Source organism: Vombatus ursinus, unplaced genomic scaffold (genome assembly GCF_900497805.2).
Source record: "Vombatus ursinus unplaced genomic scaffold, bare-nosed wombat genome assembly UNPS02014812.1, whole genome shotgun sequence".
In the NCBI taxonomy this organism is placed as follows: Eukaryota; Metazoa; Chordata; class Mammalia; order Diprotodontia; family Vombatidae; genus Vombatus; species Vombatus ursinus.
In genome coordinates, this window is record NW_020954590.1 from 105,938,196 (window position 1) to 105,956,685 (window position 18,490).

At 37.7% G+C, this 18,490-nt stretch overlaps 1 protein-coding gene across 1 annotated transcript in view; it reads left to right on the forward strand.

Moving 5' to 3' along the window:
- Positions 1 to 9,401: 9,401 nt before the first annotated feature.
- LOC114054152 (charged multivesicular body protein 4c) overlaps positions 9,402 to 18,490 on the forward strand; it is a 32,229-nt gene continuing 23,140 nt past the window's right edge. Inside the window, exon 1 of the mRNA XM_027877299.1 lies at positions 9,402 to 9,734. Coding sequence (XP_027733100.1) covers positions 9,545 to 9,734 — 190 coding nt within the window. The 5' untranslated portion in view covers positions 9,402 to 9,544. The remainder of the gene's footprint in view (positions 9,735 to 18,490) is intronic.

Below are 18,490 nucleotides of genomic sequence, written 5' to 3' on the forward strand. Positions count from 1 at the left end.
ATATGCAGCTGGCCCCACGAACTACAATAGCTGCATCCATACAATCAGGCTTTGCTAAGGGACAAGTAGTGTAAACAGTATAAAAGACCCCTGTGCCAAACTCCTAGTACTCCCCCAGCCTTGATGTAACCCCATCTTACTTGAGTAACTCTGTTGGGGTCCAAGATGCATGTGTCTTTTGTGAGGCTAAAGGCACTGGGAGGTTGCCTATCAACCAGACTCTGAAAAGCTGCTATGAAAACATCTATACAAAAAGCATCCTTGATTTAATTATGCATCTTTGTTCTAATAAATGTAGCTCTAGAAAGAAAAAGTGCCAAGTCTAATTCGTTTTGTATTCCGAAAAGAGCATAGCACACAGGTTGATGGATGAAATGATAGTGCTATATAACAAAGAGATCCATCCCAAGACTTCATGAACATATGTCAGTGATTTAGTTGCAGTCCATGGGGACACTATGTTGATATCTCTATCACTAGAGACATTGCTTTCATTTCTAAGCTCAGTGTTCTAGGCAAGAAAGAGTAGAGGATCTATCCTCTTGGTGGGAACTTAATTCCCATACTAGTCTGGGTGGAAGTCATTCATATAGAGAACGAATGGAGAGCAACTTAGCTTCTCTCTATACAGTGTCTTTACCTATATAGTTACTTGAGTAATTCAAGTAAATCAAGCCAATATGGCTGTTTCTCATAGAGTTCCATGTATGACTTGGCGCACATCCTTTAACCACTCTGGGCTTCAGTTTCTTCAGTTATAAAATGGAGCTAACCTACATGACCTCTCAGGTACCTTCTAACTTAAGCTTCCATAAATGAGGCCACTTGAGCCCTGGGCAGCCAAAAGTCTAGTCCTCTGCACAAGAGGCAAATAAAAAGAGTCATTTTTTGGACAAGCTGAGGAAAGCAATCAGAAGCTGAGCTTGTGAAAGTTGAGGGAAGCCATCAGATTAGAATATGGGTGTCTCGATTAAAAACAATCTTTTCCTTCATCCTGCTGCCATCTTCAGTTCTCATCCCACATTCCCCCCTTCCCTTTTGAAGTAAAAGATTTTGCTGGAATGGAAGTCAGACAACTTTGTTAAAATTCTAGGTCTGCCATTTTTTTTAGCTGTGTGATACTGGGCAAGTTACATAGTCTTTCTGGGCCCCAGTTTCTTCATTTATAAAAAGAGTTGTAATAGATGACCTGCACTATCCTTTCCAGCTCTATATCTGTCAAAATCCTATAGTAGTCTAAACTCCGCCTCTATTTCCTCACCATTCGCTTATTCCTCAACCTTTTGTAACTTGACTTCTATTTCTATCACTACTAAACTACTGTGTTCAAGGTCACTAATGACCTTAATTTCCAAATCCTGATGGGTTCTTCTAAATTCCTCTTCTCCTTGACCTCTCTGCAGCAGCATTTGTCACCATCCCTTAGCAACTGTGACATTGCTTTACCCCTACCTTTCCAACTTACCTGTCTTAATCTTCCTTAATATTTCCTATTCTATTAGTGTAGGTGGTCTCTTCTCTCTCTTCTCTGTGCTGTGGCACCCTTAACCACTCCCACTGCTAAAAGTATGATTTTTATGCAGAAGGCTATCTAGTCCAACCCCTTCATTTTATAGATAAATAAACTGAGGCATAAAGAGGTTCAGTGGCTTGTTCAAGGACATACAGATAGTAAGTAGGAGAGCTGGGATTTGAACTCAGGCCCCGATTTTCAAGAGGCAGCTAAGTGATACAGTGGATAGATCCCTGGACTTGGAGTCAGGAAGACCTGAATTCAGATCTGGCCTCAAACACCTACTAGCTGTGTAACCTTGGGCAAGTCACTTGACTTCTGCTTGCCTCAGTTTTTTCAGCTGTAATATGGGAATAATAATAGCACCTACTTCAAGGGATTGTTGTAAGGATCAATTAAATGAGATATTATTTGTAAAGTGCTTAGCATAGTACCTGACACATAGTAGGCACTTTATAAATGTTTATTCCCTTCCTTTCCTTCCCTTCTAATACATGGCTCTTTCTCTTGTAGTACTCCCTGACTCTTCTAGTTTCCCTTTTTCTGATAGTGACACCACTATCTTAACAGTCACTCAGGCTTAAAAGAGCAAAGTCATCACTATTCCTTCTTTTTCTTTCTTTCTAAATATGTTTCCAGAGTATCTCTCCTATCTTTCTCCTCCTTTCCATTCTGATTGCCATTATTGTAGTTCAGAATCTCATAACTTTTCATCTAGCTATTTTAATAGCCAGTCAGACCACATCAGAAATGTTGTATTCAGTAAGGTAGCATTTTTAAAAGAAGAATATTGAAAAGTTTAGCATAGAGAAGGAGGGGATCACAGACTTAGATTGAGTACAGTTTATAAAGCCAATCTAATCCAACTCCCCTCGATTCACATGTGAGTAAACTGAGGCCTAAATATGGTAAGTGACTTTTCCAAGAGTATAAGGGGCAATGCTGGGATTCAAATATGGGTCTGCTAATTCAAGATCCAGCACTTTTTCACTGTATCACTCAATTAAACAATCAACAAACATTTATTAAATATCTACTGTGTGCCAGATTGGAGGCAGCTAGGTGGTTCAGTGGATAGAGCACTGGAGTAAGGAAGATCTGAGTTCAAAGTTGGCCTCAGACACTTACTAGCTATGTGACCCTGGGCAAGTCACTTAACCTCTGTTTGCCTTAATCCACTGGAGAAGGAAATGGAAAACTATTCTAGTTTGTTTGCTAAGAAAACCCCATGGATGCTGTTGGAGTGCTATGGTTCATGGGGTCACGAAGAGTCAGATACAACTGAAGAACAACATGTGACAGATACTATGCTAAGCCCTGCTTTTATGTCATAGGAGGATCAGGGTATGAACAGGGGATGTTTAGCCTGGAACTGAGAATACTTAGAATGGACATGATAACTACCTACAAGTAATTGAAAGGCTCTCACATGGAAGAATTTGACTTTTTTTTCCTTGATCCCAGAGACCAGTGTAAAGAAATTGCAATTATGGTTTGTCTTGCTATGAGGAAAAGCTTCTTAACCATTAGGGTTATCCAAATAGAGAATGCAGGCAGCAAAGTGGTGTAGTGCATAGAGCGCCAGGCCTGGGGTCAGGAAGACTTATCTTCATGAATTCAAATCTGGACTCAAACACTTAATAGCCAAGTGACCTTGGAGAAGTCACTTAACCCTGTTTTCCTCAGTTCCACATCTGAAAAATGAGCTTGAGAAGGAAATGGCAAGCCACTCAGTATCTTTGCCAAAAAAATCTCAAATGGGGTCATGAAGAGACATGACTGAACAACAACAACAAAGTGACATAGAAAAGTTCTTAGCATTATTTACTCTGATAGTAGATTCTTTGACTTATTAAGCCAACATAAGGCATATAGTATATACAGAAAAAACATGATGGACACTCAGATGCATGTTAAGTATTTCTTTATTATGGGACAAAGCAATGGGTGCTTTTTTTTTCAACTTGAAAAATAATTTTAATCTGTCATACTTTATTGCTATAAAGTTATTTCCCCAAAATTGTTGTTTCTTCCCTCATTATAGTGATCAGTTATGTGAATTCCATGGATGTTTGGTTTAGACTGAAAGATATATGCCTGAAGAATGTGCCCATACATGTTTAGCTGCTTGATAAATCACTATTAGGTGACAATCCTATGGCGTGCTTAAAGAATGATTCTTCTTTACTTAGTTAGAGTTCATTTGACATTCTAAAAATGGATGCAATTTCAAAGGGCAGCATAAATGTATCAATTAGCCTGACTTCTGTTGTCTCTTATTAGATCTATAATTTTCCAATTTCCCTGCCATCTTAACTATGCTAAATCAAACCAAGAATGATCATTCTTCTAAACAATAGCTTCCTCATTAGTTGAGATCAATTGAGATTAGAAATTGAAAAATATACTGGCTGCTGAGCACTCTTTATGAAACCTTATTTGTGGTTTATACTATTGAATGAAGATTAATGGGACATTTTCAGTCTGTAAATCACTTGATTTAAAAAAAAAAGTTTATTTTCTACACCTCCATTACTGGAATAGTAATGAAATATATTTTATTTATTTGCTGACTTGCAAGTATGGCCTTTTGTCTGTTGGTGCTTACGTGTGAGAAGGCTGGAGTTGAATTTTTTTTTACTCATTTTAATTTCATAGATCTTTTTAATCTTCATTTACAATTGCTCTGCAAGTGGCAAACTTTTAATGCTCTAACTTTTATTTACCTTGGCCCTACTCTGTCTCCCACAATGATATATAAAGATATACTTGAATAACTAATACAGTTCTTTTTAAAATCTAACCTGTCCCTGAATCCATTTCTTTTTTAATGCCCTTAATAAAGTTGTCTCATAACCACTCCTGAAATATTTAATCCAACAAGTATTTATTAAGTACCTCGTTTGTGCCTACTTAGGCAGCAGTTTGGGACAAGAATAGAGACATATAGAAATAAATGATAGTCCCTGACCTCAAGGGGCTTATAATATAGTTGAGAAGACAAGATATAAAAAATATAATTTTTAAAAATATATTTTATTTATTTTTAGTTTTCAACATTCACTTTTACAAGATTTTGAGTTCTAAATTTCCCCCCACCTCCACCCTCCCCTCCTCAAGATGGCATGCAATCTGATATAGATTATAAATGTGTGATCATATTAAACATATTTCCACATTAGTCATGTTGTGAAAGAAGAATCAGAACAAAACAAAAAACCAAAAACAACAACCGAAAAAGAGAAAATAGTATGCTTCGATTTGCATTCAAACTCCATAGTTCTTTCTCTGGATGTGGATAGCATTTTCCATCATGAATCTTTTGGATTTGTCTTAGATCATTGAATTGCTCAGAAGAGCTAAGTATAACAAAGTTGGTCAGTGCATTATGTTGCTGATACTGTGTACAATATTATCCTAGTTCTGCTCACTTCACTCAGCATCAGTTCATGCAAGTCTTTCCAGGTTTTTCTGAAGTCCTCCTACTTAGCATTTTTTATGGAACAACAGTATTCTATTACATTTATATACCACAACTTAGTGCGCCATTTCCAAATCCCCTCAGTTTCCAATTCTTTGCCACCACAAAAAGAGCTGCTATAAATATTTTTGTACATGTGTGTCCTTTTCCCATTTTTATGATCTCTTTGGGATACAGTCTTAGAAGTAGTGTTGCTGGGTCACAGGGTATGCATAGTTTTATAGCTCTTTGGGCATCATTCCAAATTGTTCTCCAGAAAGGGTGGATCAGTTCACAACTTCACCAACAATGCATTAGTGTTCCAATTTTCCCATATCTTCTCCAACATTTATCATTTTCCTGTTTTGTCATGTTAGCCAATCTGATAGGTGTGATGTGGTACCTCAGAGTTGCTTTAATTTGTATTTCTCCAATCAATAGTGATTTAGAGCATTCTTTCATATGACTATGGATAGCTTTAATTTCTTCATCTGAAAACTGCCTGTTCATATCCTTTGACCAAAAAATATAACTTTTTAAGAAAGTAATTGAAGGCAGTATACTCAAATTCTAAATTAAATAAATTCTCTAGGTGTTAAGAAGGATTGAATTCAATTCTATATGCTTTTATTAAATATCTGTTATGTGTCAGTCACTCTACTAGGCCTTGGGGCTACAAAGATTATTTGTATTTGAGGCTATCCACACCCATATTGTGGTATAGAAGAAAAAGCACTGGATTTGGAATCAGAGGGTCTGGATTGAAAGCAATGACCTACTATTTACTACATATGTGAGCCTGGGAAAGTGACAACTTCTGTGGGTCCCAGTTTCCTCATCTACAAAATTAAGGGGTTGGATGAGATCCTTGTTATGTTTCCTTATGATTCTTACCTCACTAATCCAATGTTAAAAATGCATAAATCCAACAACATATTTAGTTATAAAAACATTTATGAAGTGTTATACAAAACACAATGCTGGACAATGGGATTCAAGATAGATACCCCCCAAAATCTCAAAGGGCTTACAATCCAAATGGGATAAAGTCACATTAATAAATGTGATGTAAAGGAGAGTAATATAAATGCAAAAAGAGTGATACAGGGTAAATGTTCTGAAAATTTTAAGAAGCACGATTAATGGAAGAAGGAAGAGCAGAAAAGGTAATGGAATAAAGACCAGTTTGACTGAGATGTAGAATATATAAAAGGGAATGTAAAATAAAACTGTAAATGTAAGTTGAAGGCAAATTGTAGAAAGCCTTAAATGCCAGGATCTAGAAATTATACTTTCTCCAATTAATCCCATTGCCTGGTAATGAGAAACCAATTAAAGTTTTTGCTTAGTGGAGTGATATGATCAGAAAAATGTGTTAGTGAGATTTCTTAAATGTCAGTGTGGAGGATGGATTGGAGATAGTAAATAGAATGGAGTGAGAAAGAGTACTTAGCAGGCTATTACAGTAGACTAGATAAGAATAGATAAAAGCCTAAAATGGTTGCAATGGGAGTGTAGAGAAGAGTACAGATGCAAGAAATATTGAAGAGGTTTAATCAATAGAACTTGGGAACTGATTAAATATGGCTCCTATAAGTTCCAAGGCAGCATAGTGCTTAGTTCTAAATATTTGTTGGTCTGACTTGTTGACTTATCCCACTCTAAATCACTTTTATGAGTCATATCCTCAGAGCTTGGCTATTATCTCCCACCTGGGGTTCTAGGCACACCCTCTGAAGGTAAATGGGGTGACTTTCTCTAATGACACTGACTTGAGCCCCTTTTGGTGTCTTCCCTCCAATGTTATCCACTGAGAATCATTTTAACTAACTAGTTTTAATTAGCTTTTAGGGAGAGGTATTTACCAAGGTTGTATAGTTATAACAGTTAATACGAAATGTCCCCCCAAAAATGAGTGACATATTCTTCCACAAATACTCTCGGAGTCCAGGGGAAAGTGAGCTTAAGCTTAGAGTGCACAGTAGGGTAACTCATAGCTCCTGGTTGCTGTAAATTCTTCTCTCTCATTTGTGGGGTGTTTAAGAAGGTTCCCTCAAACATGGTGAATCTATATCCATCTGTCCTTGGTTCCTAATGTAGACACTACCCTTAGTTGATCTGGAATTCTACTAGGCTATCAATGAAAAAATAGGAAGTCCCAAATCTTTCAGACCTTTCAAGGCTTACAAGGTACATCCTGGGCCAAAGTGGGTGGAATGGGAAGGATACCTGCACAAGGAAGCCACATGCTCCAGTTTCTAAAAATTTACCCCAATCTACTAGATTGATAATTTGTAGATGATCCCTGGGATGTGGCCAACTTTTCTTAGTCTATCTGAACATGTTTTCTTGTGCAACTTCATTTTCATTTGAAGGTCTTCTGTTTTTAGCATGTAGTTTAAGGTCTCTGTCAATGATTGACGTACGTTCTCTCCTATTTAAGGTATCAAGGCTAAAATGTGAAGAGTGGTTTTGACACCACTCTTCCACATGTAGCGAAGTATAGTGAAGAGTCAAAAATGGTTCTGAGGATATGAGCCTGGGTGACTGGGAACATGAATGTTCTCAACAGAAATGGAGATGTTGATCAGAGAAATGGTGGGGGATGAGCAGTGAGGAAGTACTGAGTTCAGTTTCGGAAATGTTGCATTTGAAGTTCTGGCAGGACATTCATTCCTGGTAGTTGTAATTGTTTCATAGTCAACACAGTATACTGGATAAAGCATCAGAGAGAGAAGACCGAGGTTTGAGGAGGCCCCAGGAAGAGGAGTCCAGTGGACAGAGCACTTATTTGAGAGTCAGAGGCTTTGATATCTGATATTTGCTATCTATGTGACCTTGGGCAAATCACTTAACCTTCCAGGGCCTCAGTTACCTTATCTTAAAAATGCAGAAGTTGTAGTAAATGGCCTTTCAGGCTCATTTCTGTGTTAAATGTATGATTCTATGAATCTCGGATCATATACTGTTTAGTTCTGTGACAATGGACAAGTCACTTAACTTTTCTAAGACCATTTTCTTGTCATATGATGTCATTTCCTTGTTAATAATGTCAATTTACCTTTCATGTTAGCAAACATTGCTTGTGGCTCTGATGATGGGAATCAGATAGTAAGAGCAAAATAACAATTCTCTTGGGGCAGCTAGGTGGCGCAGTGGATAGAGCACTGGCTCTGAAGTCAGGAGGACCTGAGTTCAACTGTGGCCTCAGACCTGACACTTACTAGCTGTGTGACCCTGGGCAAGTCACTTAACCCCAACTGCCTAAGGGGGGGGAAATTGGCACTAAAAAGATAAGTTTAAAAAAAAATAACAATCCTCTCTTACTAGGATTTTCTATCCTTTCTTAATACTTGTATGTATATGATAGATGGAAAATAGACCCAACTTCAGCTAGCAAAACAATTGCAGCCTTTTTTAGATAGGATTACATAGAAAGTTTAAGAATCCTTATGAATCCAACTAAACATTTCCCAAAGTCCTTCCACTAGGAAAAGAGATTGCCATACCATTCCAAATCCATGTTGGTAAAGATTATCTTACAGAACCTATTCACTCTATACATACAGAGTAAGCCACTTTCACACACACACACACACACACACACACACACACACACACACACACACCTGAGCTTTCATAAATACACAAAAACACCTGCATCTGTTTACATAGGTGGGATCATAGGTAAGGTGTTAGAAGCACCTCAGAAGCTATCTGGTCAAACTCCCTCATTTTGTAGTTAAGGGAACTGAGACTCAGAAAGTTTAAGTGACTTGCCCCAGGTCACACCACAGCTGTCAGAGATGTTTTTTGAAACCAGGTCCTCTGACTCCTAATTCAGTGATCTTTGCAATATGCAGTCCGGGAGGGGTGACAGTCAGGCAGTCAATCAAGAAGCATCGATTCTTTACTGTGTGCTAAGCACTGGGGATACAAAGAAAGGGGGAGGGGGAGACCAGTTCTCTGCTCTTAAGAAGCTCACAGTCTAATGAGGGTGCAACATACAAACAGCTATGTATATACAAGCCATCCATAGTGTAAATAAGAAGTCATCTCAGAAGAAAGGCACAGCTATACATACACGCCCAAGTATCGATGGTGTATACTACATGTATACCTGAGCTGCTCTTTCGGTGCCTTCTCCATAATTCGTTCCCAGTTCCTGGGATGCTCCTCTAAGGGACGGGGCTCAGGGTCCCCAGTGTGCGGCTTCCCACCCCGCCTCTTTCGGGGTTTCTTCACCACCTGTTTTCCTCCGGAGGAACAAACGGAAGAGCCAACACTGGCTTCCAAAACTCTCCTCCCTCGCCCTTCCCACTCCTCAGCCCAGCACAGGTAGCCTGCACCGCCGGACTGCTGGGGCGGGGCTCCGGACCCGATGGTCAGGAAGTGCCTCAGAGTGTATGTCACTCCTTGCCCTGACACTTTGTTGATTTCTAGGAGCTTAGACTACACTGCCTGGCAGGGAGAGGACCTATCTTAGTCACCTGTCCTCCAGGTGCGGCCCCAGGGGGCTGCTGGGTCTCCACGCCTCCTTCGGTGCTTTGGGGGTCCCCAAAGAAGCCACCATGAGCAAGTTGGGCAAGTTTTTCAAAGGGGGAAATTCCTCCAAGGGCAAGGCCGCTCCCAGCCCCCAGGAGGCCTTGGCCCGGCTCCGGGAGACTGAGGAGATGCTGGGCAAGAAACAAGAGTACTTGGAAACCAGGATCCAGAGGGAGCTCGCCCTGGCCAAGAAGCACGGAACGCACAATAAACGAGGTAGGGCTCGTGTCCTGTCCCTCCGTGGCAGCTACCCGACCTCATTTCTGACCATCTCTTTACCTCTGAACTTCAAGCCCCAAGAGACGGGCCAGAGCTTAGGACCCAGGGTCAGAGCAAGCCACAACTTCATTTAAACCCTCTCTCTAGGTACTTCTGACTACCCTAACAGTAAAAATAATTTTCTGCCAAGGAGCTGAGGCTATGTATAATATATGCAGTTGTGTACATGCTTGTATATGTGTTGTACCATAAATGGAATTGTATACAAACATGCAACCGATGGTTGCATTTATTTTAGTGAGACCTGTACGTGCCCCTTCCATCCATCTTTCATCTTTGAGCCCTTCAGTCAACTTTTCTGTAGTTAAGATCTTATCAAGAAGGGGTGGATTTCAAATGCCTATACCTGCTTGACCTTTACAATTTATAGGGAATTCTGAAGCAATAATGTCTTAGTATGCCTATCACATTCTGAGTTCTTTGTGCTTTGCAAACCTCCATTGGACTGTTTTACTTCTTACCTGGTATCCCAAGTATCCAGCAAGTGCCTGGCACTTAGTAGGAGCTTAATAAATGCTTTGTGATAAAGGTGAATATAGAACATTGGTGTACACTAGGGATAAGTAAAAAAGGCTCACAGAGAGGTGCAAGTGATTTTTCCTTTTGCCTTTTTTCTGCAAGTAGTATGTTAATGATTGCATCTACACAAAGATGTTTTCTGTTCTGATTGAATATTTTTAAAAATGCAGTATTTTATGTGATTGATTCATAATTATACTATGACTTTTACAAAAATGTATTTCCTTTTTTTAATATAATTTTGTATCCAACACTGTAGAAAACTACATAAACTAAACTGTTTATAAAGGGCAGGAACAGTGACTTTTATGATTCTTTATGTAAATACTGATTTTTAAAACTTCTTTAATTTTTTATGCTTCTTAAGATGTGGCAAACTAGCACAGAAAAAAATAAATTATTTGACCCATATACTAACATAACTTTATATATTGAGACAGCTAGAACTACTAGATTCCTGTTCTTTGGCACTGGCCGGGCTGGAAATAGAGCTGGTGATATATAATTCTGTTTTCACCATCAGACTGTTAATGTTTGCATCCCCATGCTTGCATCCCTTAGTCATATACAAGTGTTGTTGTTGTTGGAGGTGGGGGGGGGGAGAGAACAAGTTTTTTCCCACAGAACCAGAACTGGAAACACTGTACCTTCTCATTGGAATTTGCTAATCACACCAGAAGTTTCTGTGTAACTATTACCCAGTCCTGTACAGCAATTAGAACTGGAATATGCACTAAGGGCAAACTTCATTTTTTCCATGATACGCTATTTTCATGCTCTCATACTGTCACAATATTATGGTACGTATCTAGCACTTGTAATGTTGGCTTCTATTTTATTTTTGTGTATGAAAATATTTACTGGAAGACATTAAGGCAGTAAATTCAAAAGGATAAGTTCAATCTTAGCTTACTGGGAAAAAACCCACAATACATCAGTATTAACTGATGATGACTATCTCAAGGATTACTGCTTTACTCTGCATTCTCTTGGTGCTTATATACGGTTTGTATGTATTACTATCTTAATATTAATAATTAATACCTTTATTAATATGTTGTTCAGTCATGTCTTACTTTTTATGACCCCATTTGGTGTTTTCTTGGCAAAGATATTGGAGTGGTTTGCCATTTCCTTCCCAAGTTCCTTTTACAGATGAGGAAACTGAGACAAACAGAGTTGAGTGACTTGCCCAGGGTCAGATAGCTAGAAAACATCTGAAGGCCAGATTTGAACTCAGGAAGATGAGTCTTCCTGACTCCAGGTCTGGCACTTTGTCTACTGTGCCACTTAGCTGCCCTGTATTAATACAAATGTTGCTTTCATGTGTTCCTAAAATCCCCTAGTCTCCCCTTTCCCATACTATACACACATTGTCTGTCTCTTTACAGGTCTCTGACCACCTGAATTATTGAAAAGCAATCTCTTGGATTTTAAGACCTTCAAAAGCAAAGACTGTGGCTTTTGAGACCATTTCTAGTGCTTGCTGCATAATAGGTGCTCTTCTCTTTTTCGAATACTCCAAATTCTTTCAACTAGTCTTTATATGACATAAATTCCAGAATTGTCACCATCCTGTCCATTTTTCCTGGACATTTTCTCTCTTAAAGTATTACTCTTAGAAGTAGGCAGAATATTCACATGCAAAATGACAAATGCAAAGTATGGTGAGATACATATATGTATTTATACACATATATGTATATATTCATATATCCTAAAATTATTATTCTTTATTTGATATTTACCAAAATTTTCTTTTGCTTCTTCAAGTGGTAAGTTGTAGGCTTACTCTTTAAAGACAAAATTTAGAAAAAACTCATCCTAGTCTTCTCCAGTTGTCATAGGATCATAGCTCTAGAGCTGAAAGAGACCTCACAGGCCATCTAGTTCATCCCTCATTTTATGGAGGAGAAAACAGGGTCTGGGAGATTAAGTGATTTGAGTAAGGTCACACAGAGAATAAGCATCACAAGTAGAATTTGAATCCAGGTCCTCTAACCCAGCACTCTTTTCATTGTACAACACTGCCTCCAGTGCCCCATATCCATGCTAACAATGCATCTGCAAACATCCTTCATAGCAACATCCTCAAATCAGGGGACCTTTAACTGCATGTGTTAGTATGACTAGCAAGGGGTTGACTTTGCAAGACAGTCTACTAAAATGAGATGATAAGGGAAGAAAGGGATCATTGGGAATAGCTAAAAGGCATTCTTTATTACAGAAGCTGAAATCCAAGGAGACACTTGAATTCAGTGTCTATTGGAATATAGAAAGATCTGGCTTGGAGTACGCTTATTACCAGGTCAAAATATGGAAATGATTGTTGATCATGACTAATTTTTTTTTGTCAGCAATAAATGTTCACATATAAAGCAACAGTTGTGATCATCAGCATCATTAAAAGGGCAATTACGTGTAATTTTCATTTAATCAACTAGCTGCCTTATGCTCTACTGTTGTGTTCAAAAGATTGCTGAATGTGAAAAAGGATGAGTTGGAATAAGATTTATGAATCTTTTTTTTTTTTTTGGTTGGGCAATGGGGTTAAGTGACTTGCCCAGGGTCACACAGTTAGTAAGTGTTATGTGTCTGAGGCTGGATTTGAACTGAGGTCCTCCTGAATCCAAGACTGGTGCTCTATCCACTGTGCCACCTAGCTGCCCAAGATTTTTATGAATTTTTTCAAGAATTTTAGGTGGTCAGAGATTTCGTTAGTGTTGCTTCCTGAGATGACACTGAAAAAAGTGTCATTTTCATCTAGTGCCTTTCATCTAGTACAGCTATTTTGTGGCAGTGGCAAGCTTCTGGTATTAAATAATCTTCTGCTTCTTCTGGATATTGTCATTTGAAATGTCAGTGACAGCAGCATGCGCTCTGTTATCTTTTGTACAGTGGGTGTGAACATGCTCCCTTATAAGGCATATCTTTGAGTACTTAGAAATAGACTTGGAAACGTAGACTCTTCAAAGTCACACAGCAGTGTCTGACTTCCGAAAACAGCAATCCGCTTGACCACACAATGCCTTCCTCTAGCAACAGGGAATATTCCATTACTGGACATCAATGTCAGGCAGTTCTTTATGATGAATAGCTAAAATTTGCCTCTCTCTACCATCCACCCATTATCGAATCTAGTTTTGCTTTCTGGGACTGAGCAGACTAATTCCTCTAGACATAATAGCTTTTCAAGTATTTAGTATTCCTAGGATCATAGAGCTGGAGCTGGAAGGAATTTCAGAGGCTAACCAACCCCCTCATTTTATAGACGAGGAAACTGAAACCCAGTGATGTTAAATAACTTGCCCATGGGCACACAGGTTGTAATTCAGTCAGTCAAAAAGCATTTATTAAGGGCTTACTATGTGCCAGGCACTCTGGGTAGTACTGAGAAGATAAAGAAAGGCAAAAAAGGCAAGTTGAGAGGGAGGATTTGTACCCAGTTTCCCTAATTTCAGAAAGAGTGCTGTTTTGTGTCAGTAATAATATTAATAGCAATAATATTTGAAAGCAGGCAGCTGGGTGACGCAGTGGTATAGAGCATGGAACCTGGAGTCAGGAAGACCTGAGTTCTAAATTGGACACTTACTACCTTTATGACCCTGAGCAAGTTACTTAACCTTTGTTTGTTTCAGTTTCCTTATCTGTAAAATGGGGATAATAATAGCACCTATGTCTCAGGATTGTTGTGAAGATCAAATGAGATAATAATTATAAAACACTTAGCACAGTGCCTATATATGTGCTATATAAATGTTAGCTATTATCATCATCATTATTATTATTATTATAGTAACTGTATGGGGCTTTCCTTATCACACTTGTGAAGTAGGTACTATAAATATGATATTCCCCATTTTAAAGATTAATTTGAACTCAGTTATCTCTTGATTCAGAGTCTGGTATGCTTTCCACCATGTGGTGAGTATTTCCTCACGATCTGCCTAAATCTCTTTTTCAAATACCCCTTCTCCTGAAAAAAGTTTTTTCAACTGGTCTCCATAGGACATAAGCCCAATAACTTTCCCTATCCTAGCCATTTTTATGTTGTCATTCTCCTTCTTAAAGCATGAATCCCAGAACTGGCCAGAATATTCCACAGGTGGTGTTAAAAGTACAAAGTACAATGGATTGTTTCCCTTCATATGGACGTGGTATTTATATTTATGTATCCCCAAATTAATTTTTTGGCTGTTATATAATAATAATTCCTCTATGAAAATCCCACTATAATGCATCATCAGGCATAGAGGTGACCTTAGCTTCTTGAAAGTTATGCCAGCAGAACACATGCTCTCACAAATTCTTCCAAAGCTATAAGGTTTTGAATACAAGTCTAGTGATATGTGAGTCTAGATAAGCATAGAGAGGTTTATCACCAAAAGCTGATGGGTAGACGGAAGCTGATGATTTTTTGGCCACAATAACCCAAAAAATTGACAGAAAAGCATAAAACTATCCTCAATCCTATGCAACCTTCTTTTGTTTCCATAGTGAAGCTAGTGTGATATCAGAAAAGGGGATTGAGATTGCTAAGACCAAATAGTTTTTAGAACATCTGTGAACATTAATTTAACTGTTGATAATCTTAATATGCCATCTTTGTACAATGATCAGTGAGTTGCTTCATGATTGGAGGAACCAATCATCTTAACTTTCTTATTGTAAATATGACAGTAAGACATAAAAAGTTTGCTTGTTTTCATCATATATACCAAGGCAATAAGAAATAGATTCATAGAATATTAAAACAGAAAGGCATTTAAGGATGATTTAGTTTAACGTCATCATTTTATAGATGAGAAAATTGATATTCAGGGAAGTTAAGAGATTTGTCAAAAGTCACACAGGTAGCCAAAAGTCAAACCAGATCTCGGTTTCCAAATCTAGAGTCCTATTATACTATACTGTTCCATTTCATGGGAAACACTTTGCCGTTTCACTGCTCACAACTGTAACATCAATGTGAAAATAATAGTATCTTATGTACAAACATCTCCTGAATGACATCAAGATGTAGGGGAATTCTATGAGAAATCTGACAAATTCTCCAAACTAATTCAGAGACCTAGATACTCAGTGATTCCAATGCAGATTGGCCCAGGGAAGAGTAGTGAAATCTACTTTGGGAAATACCATTTTGAAACAACAAGTGAAAAAGGATAAAGGTAAAAACTACTCAGAAACCTCACATCTTTCCATCATGAATATTTTCTGCTAGAAGAGAGAAAAAAGGTTCTGGACACAATAACAGAAAAATCAGCTAATTTTAACAGAAAGGATATGGCTGGTTATAGAGATGAAATGGTTATTTCTGAATCAGTTGTCTATACATTCAGGTCATTAACTAGTTAGAACAAAGGACAAATTAAATACAGATTAGAAAAAAAGATAAAGATGAGAGGACACTACACTTGTTTAAACAAACTGTCAATTCTAAGAAATGAAAAATGGCCATTTTTTTTTTTAGAGATAATAAGCCTATGCAAAATAGTTGCTACCAGGAGGCCTTAAAGATCACAGAAGGTGCCTCAGCTAGCAAGCATTTAATCGAAATTATTAATTCATTCAACAAACATTTATCAGGCACTTGCTACGCGGAGAATCCAGTACTAGACACTGGAAAAGGTATGAAATTTAGTTAAAATGGAATTTTTGCCTTCTTTGGGGAAGAGAGTGGTAGTGGTGGTGATAAGATAGATATATAGAATTACATCATAAATTCATTAGAGAGTTTTGAAATAAAATGTTATGTTATGTCTAAGAGGAAAGGTTGTTAAGACTGTGGGGATCATGGAGTACTTGACATTTGAATTAGGCTTTAAAGGATGGATAGGAATTCAGCAAAATAAACAGGAAAGGTGAGTTTTTCAAGAAGGAAGGAGGGAATGAACAAAGGCCCAGAAGTGGGAAAGCAGAGTGAATTTGGGAGGCAGCAGAGAGTGGTCCATTGTGCTTGGTAAAAAAAGGATATGGAAGGAACAATATAAGATTAAACTGCAATGGAAGATTCTTGCCAGATGTCAGGCAAAGGAATTTTATCTTTAGGCAATGGGATGATAGACAAGGGCAACACCTGTTTAGAGTACAGGCCCATTTGTAAAAAATTGTAAAATTGTAAAAAATTGAAGAATGCAAATAGCATTTCCTCACAAAACAGGAAATTAATTGAGAAAATCAGTCTACAGAGAACTTCGCGCAAGATCCAGCAAAATCAGATCCTAACAAGAATATTCATAAATGAAGGTCTAAATGTGGACAGCAATTTGCAAAATGGAACAGATCTGCCAGCATTTTTATAGTGATCTATTTTTGTTGGTAACTCTTGTGGAACCACCATTTTGGCACTCTTACATCAGAATCTGATGTGTTATAGTAGGATGTCCCGAAAGTCTTAGTACTATTTAAAACTATTAATGCTTAATAATAATCCAAATAAATAATTACAGAAAAAAATCTGTGTAAATATAGATCTTTGACTAGTTAGAGCAAAGGGCACATTAAATATCAGTTTAGAAGAAAGAATAAAGATGAGAATATACTATATTTGTTTAAACAAGTATAAACTCTGAAAAATGGAAGACAGATATTTTTTAAATGGTAACTCAGTCATCACCATTTCTTAGCAATATTAAAACTACACAAAATAGTTGCCATAATAAAAAGGACACAATGAGATGACACTTTTAAACGTAGGAAAGAATTCTCAAAGGAGAGATCCAAAGGAATTGTAAAAATAACGGGCAGTGTTTTTACCCCTTTCTCATGCAACTTAGAAGAGATAGCTATTCGAAGGATCCATGATTTTGTAGGTGTGGGCATTTCTTCTAGCAATGTAGTTTGCAAACTTTCTTTGTCTAAAGACATAGTTCTTTTGAATTGCTGTAACTGAAAAAAATAATTACTTAGTAACAAACCTTTCAGTTATAAGCTTCTCTGAATTAGCCTGGGACTCCAATGACAAATATAGAGATATATTCAAACCCTTTCCAGGTTGGTAGGAGCTGCCAGAGCTTGTATTAAATTAAACTAACATAGCTTTCAGCAATCCAGGATCATCTCCAGACTAATATGAATCGTCTGAGTACATAACTTTATCTGAAGATTTATTAAATGCTTTTTTTTTTTGACAAGGCAATCAGGGTTAAGTGACTTGCCCAAGGTCACACAGCTAGTAAGTGTCAAGTGTCTGAGGTCAGATTTGAACTCAGGTCCTCCTGACTCCAAGGCCAGAGCTCTATCCACTGCACCACCTAGCTGCCCTTTAAATGCCTTCTTAAAATGAGGCTATAGTATGTTTATGATATTCTTCCAACCTACTAGGCTATTATCAGAAAAGGAAATGAAGTTAGTTTGGTTTAACTTATTGAATTCATGCTAGCTCTTAGTGATCACCTATTTATTTTTTAAGTGTTTGTAAAATTGAGCTTACAGTATGGAATTTTCTTCTTGCCCTCTTTTTAAGTGAGATTTTTGATAGGTCAATGTGTTAGTCTATTTTTAGAAACAGAATTTGTGTGGTTTCATTCCTTTAATATTCTTTCTGATTTTGAATGGTGGTAAGTGTTCCTTCACAGATTTGGGTTAGTGTTATACATTTTAAAGTAATCAGGATTAAAACTATGGAGGCAGTTAGGTGTCACATTGGTTAGAGTGCTGGGCCAGGAGTCGGGAAGACCTGAGAACAAATCTCGCTGCAGATACTTACTAGCTATGTGGCCTTGGGCAAGTCACTTACCTTTGTTTGCCTCAGTTTCCTCTTCTGTAAAGTGGGGATCATAATAGCACCTATTTCCCAGGATTATTGTGAGAATCAAATGAAATAATATTTATAAAGCTTTCAGCGCAATACCTGGCACATAAGTGCTATAAATGTCAGCTATCATCATCATCATTATTGTTGTTATTTAAATGAGAGTAGTATGCAACAGATTGTGTTTCCTCAGACTTTTCTATACATCTTCATAGTTGTAGAAAGTTTATATGATTTTTCTATTGAGTATCTATATGTAAGTATTAATTTCATTTCAGGTGAACTGGATAACTGACATGCTTTGCATTTCAAATAAAATGTCCTTTCCGCAGATAGGAGAGCAATGTAGATATGTCCCCAATGGCATACATATATATGTGTATATATGTATATTTGTATATGTATCATTCCCCCCCCC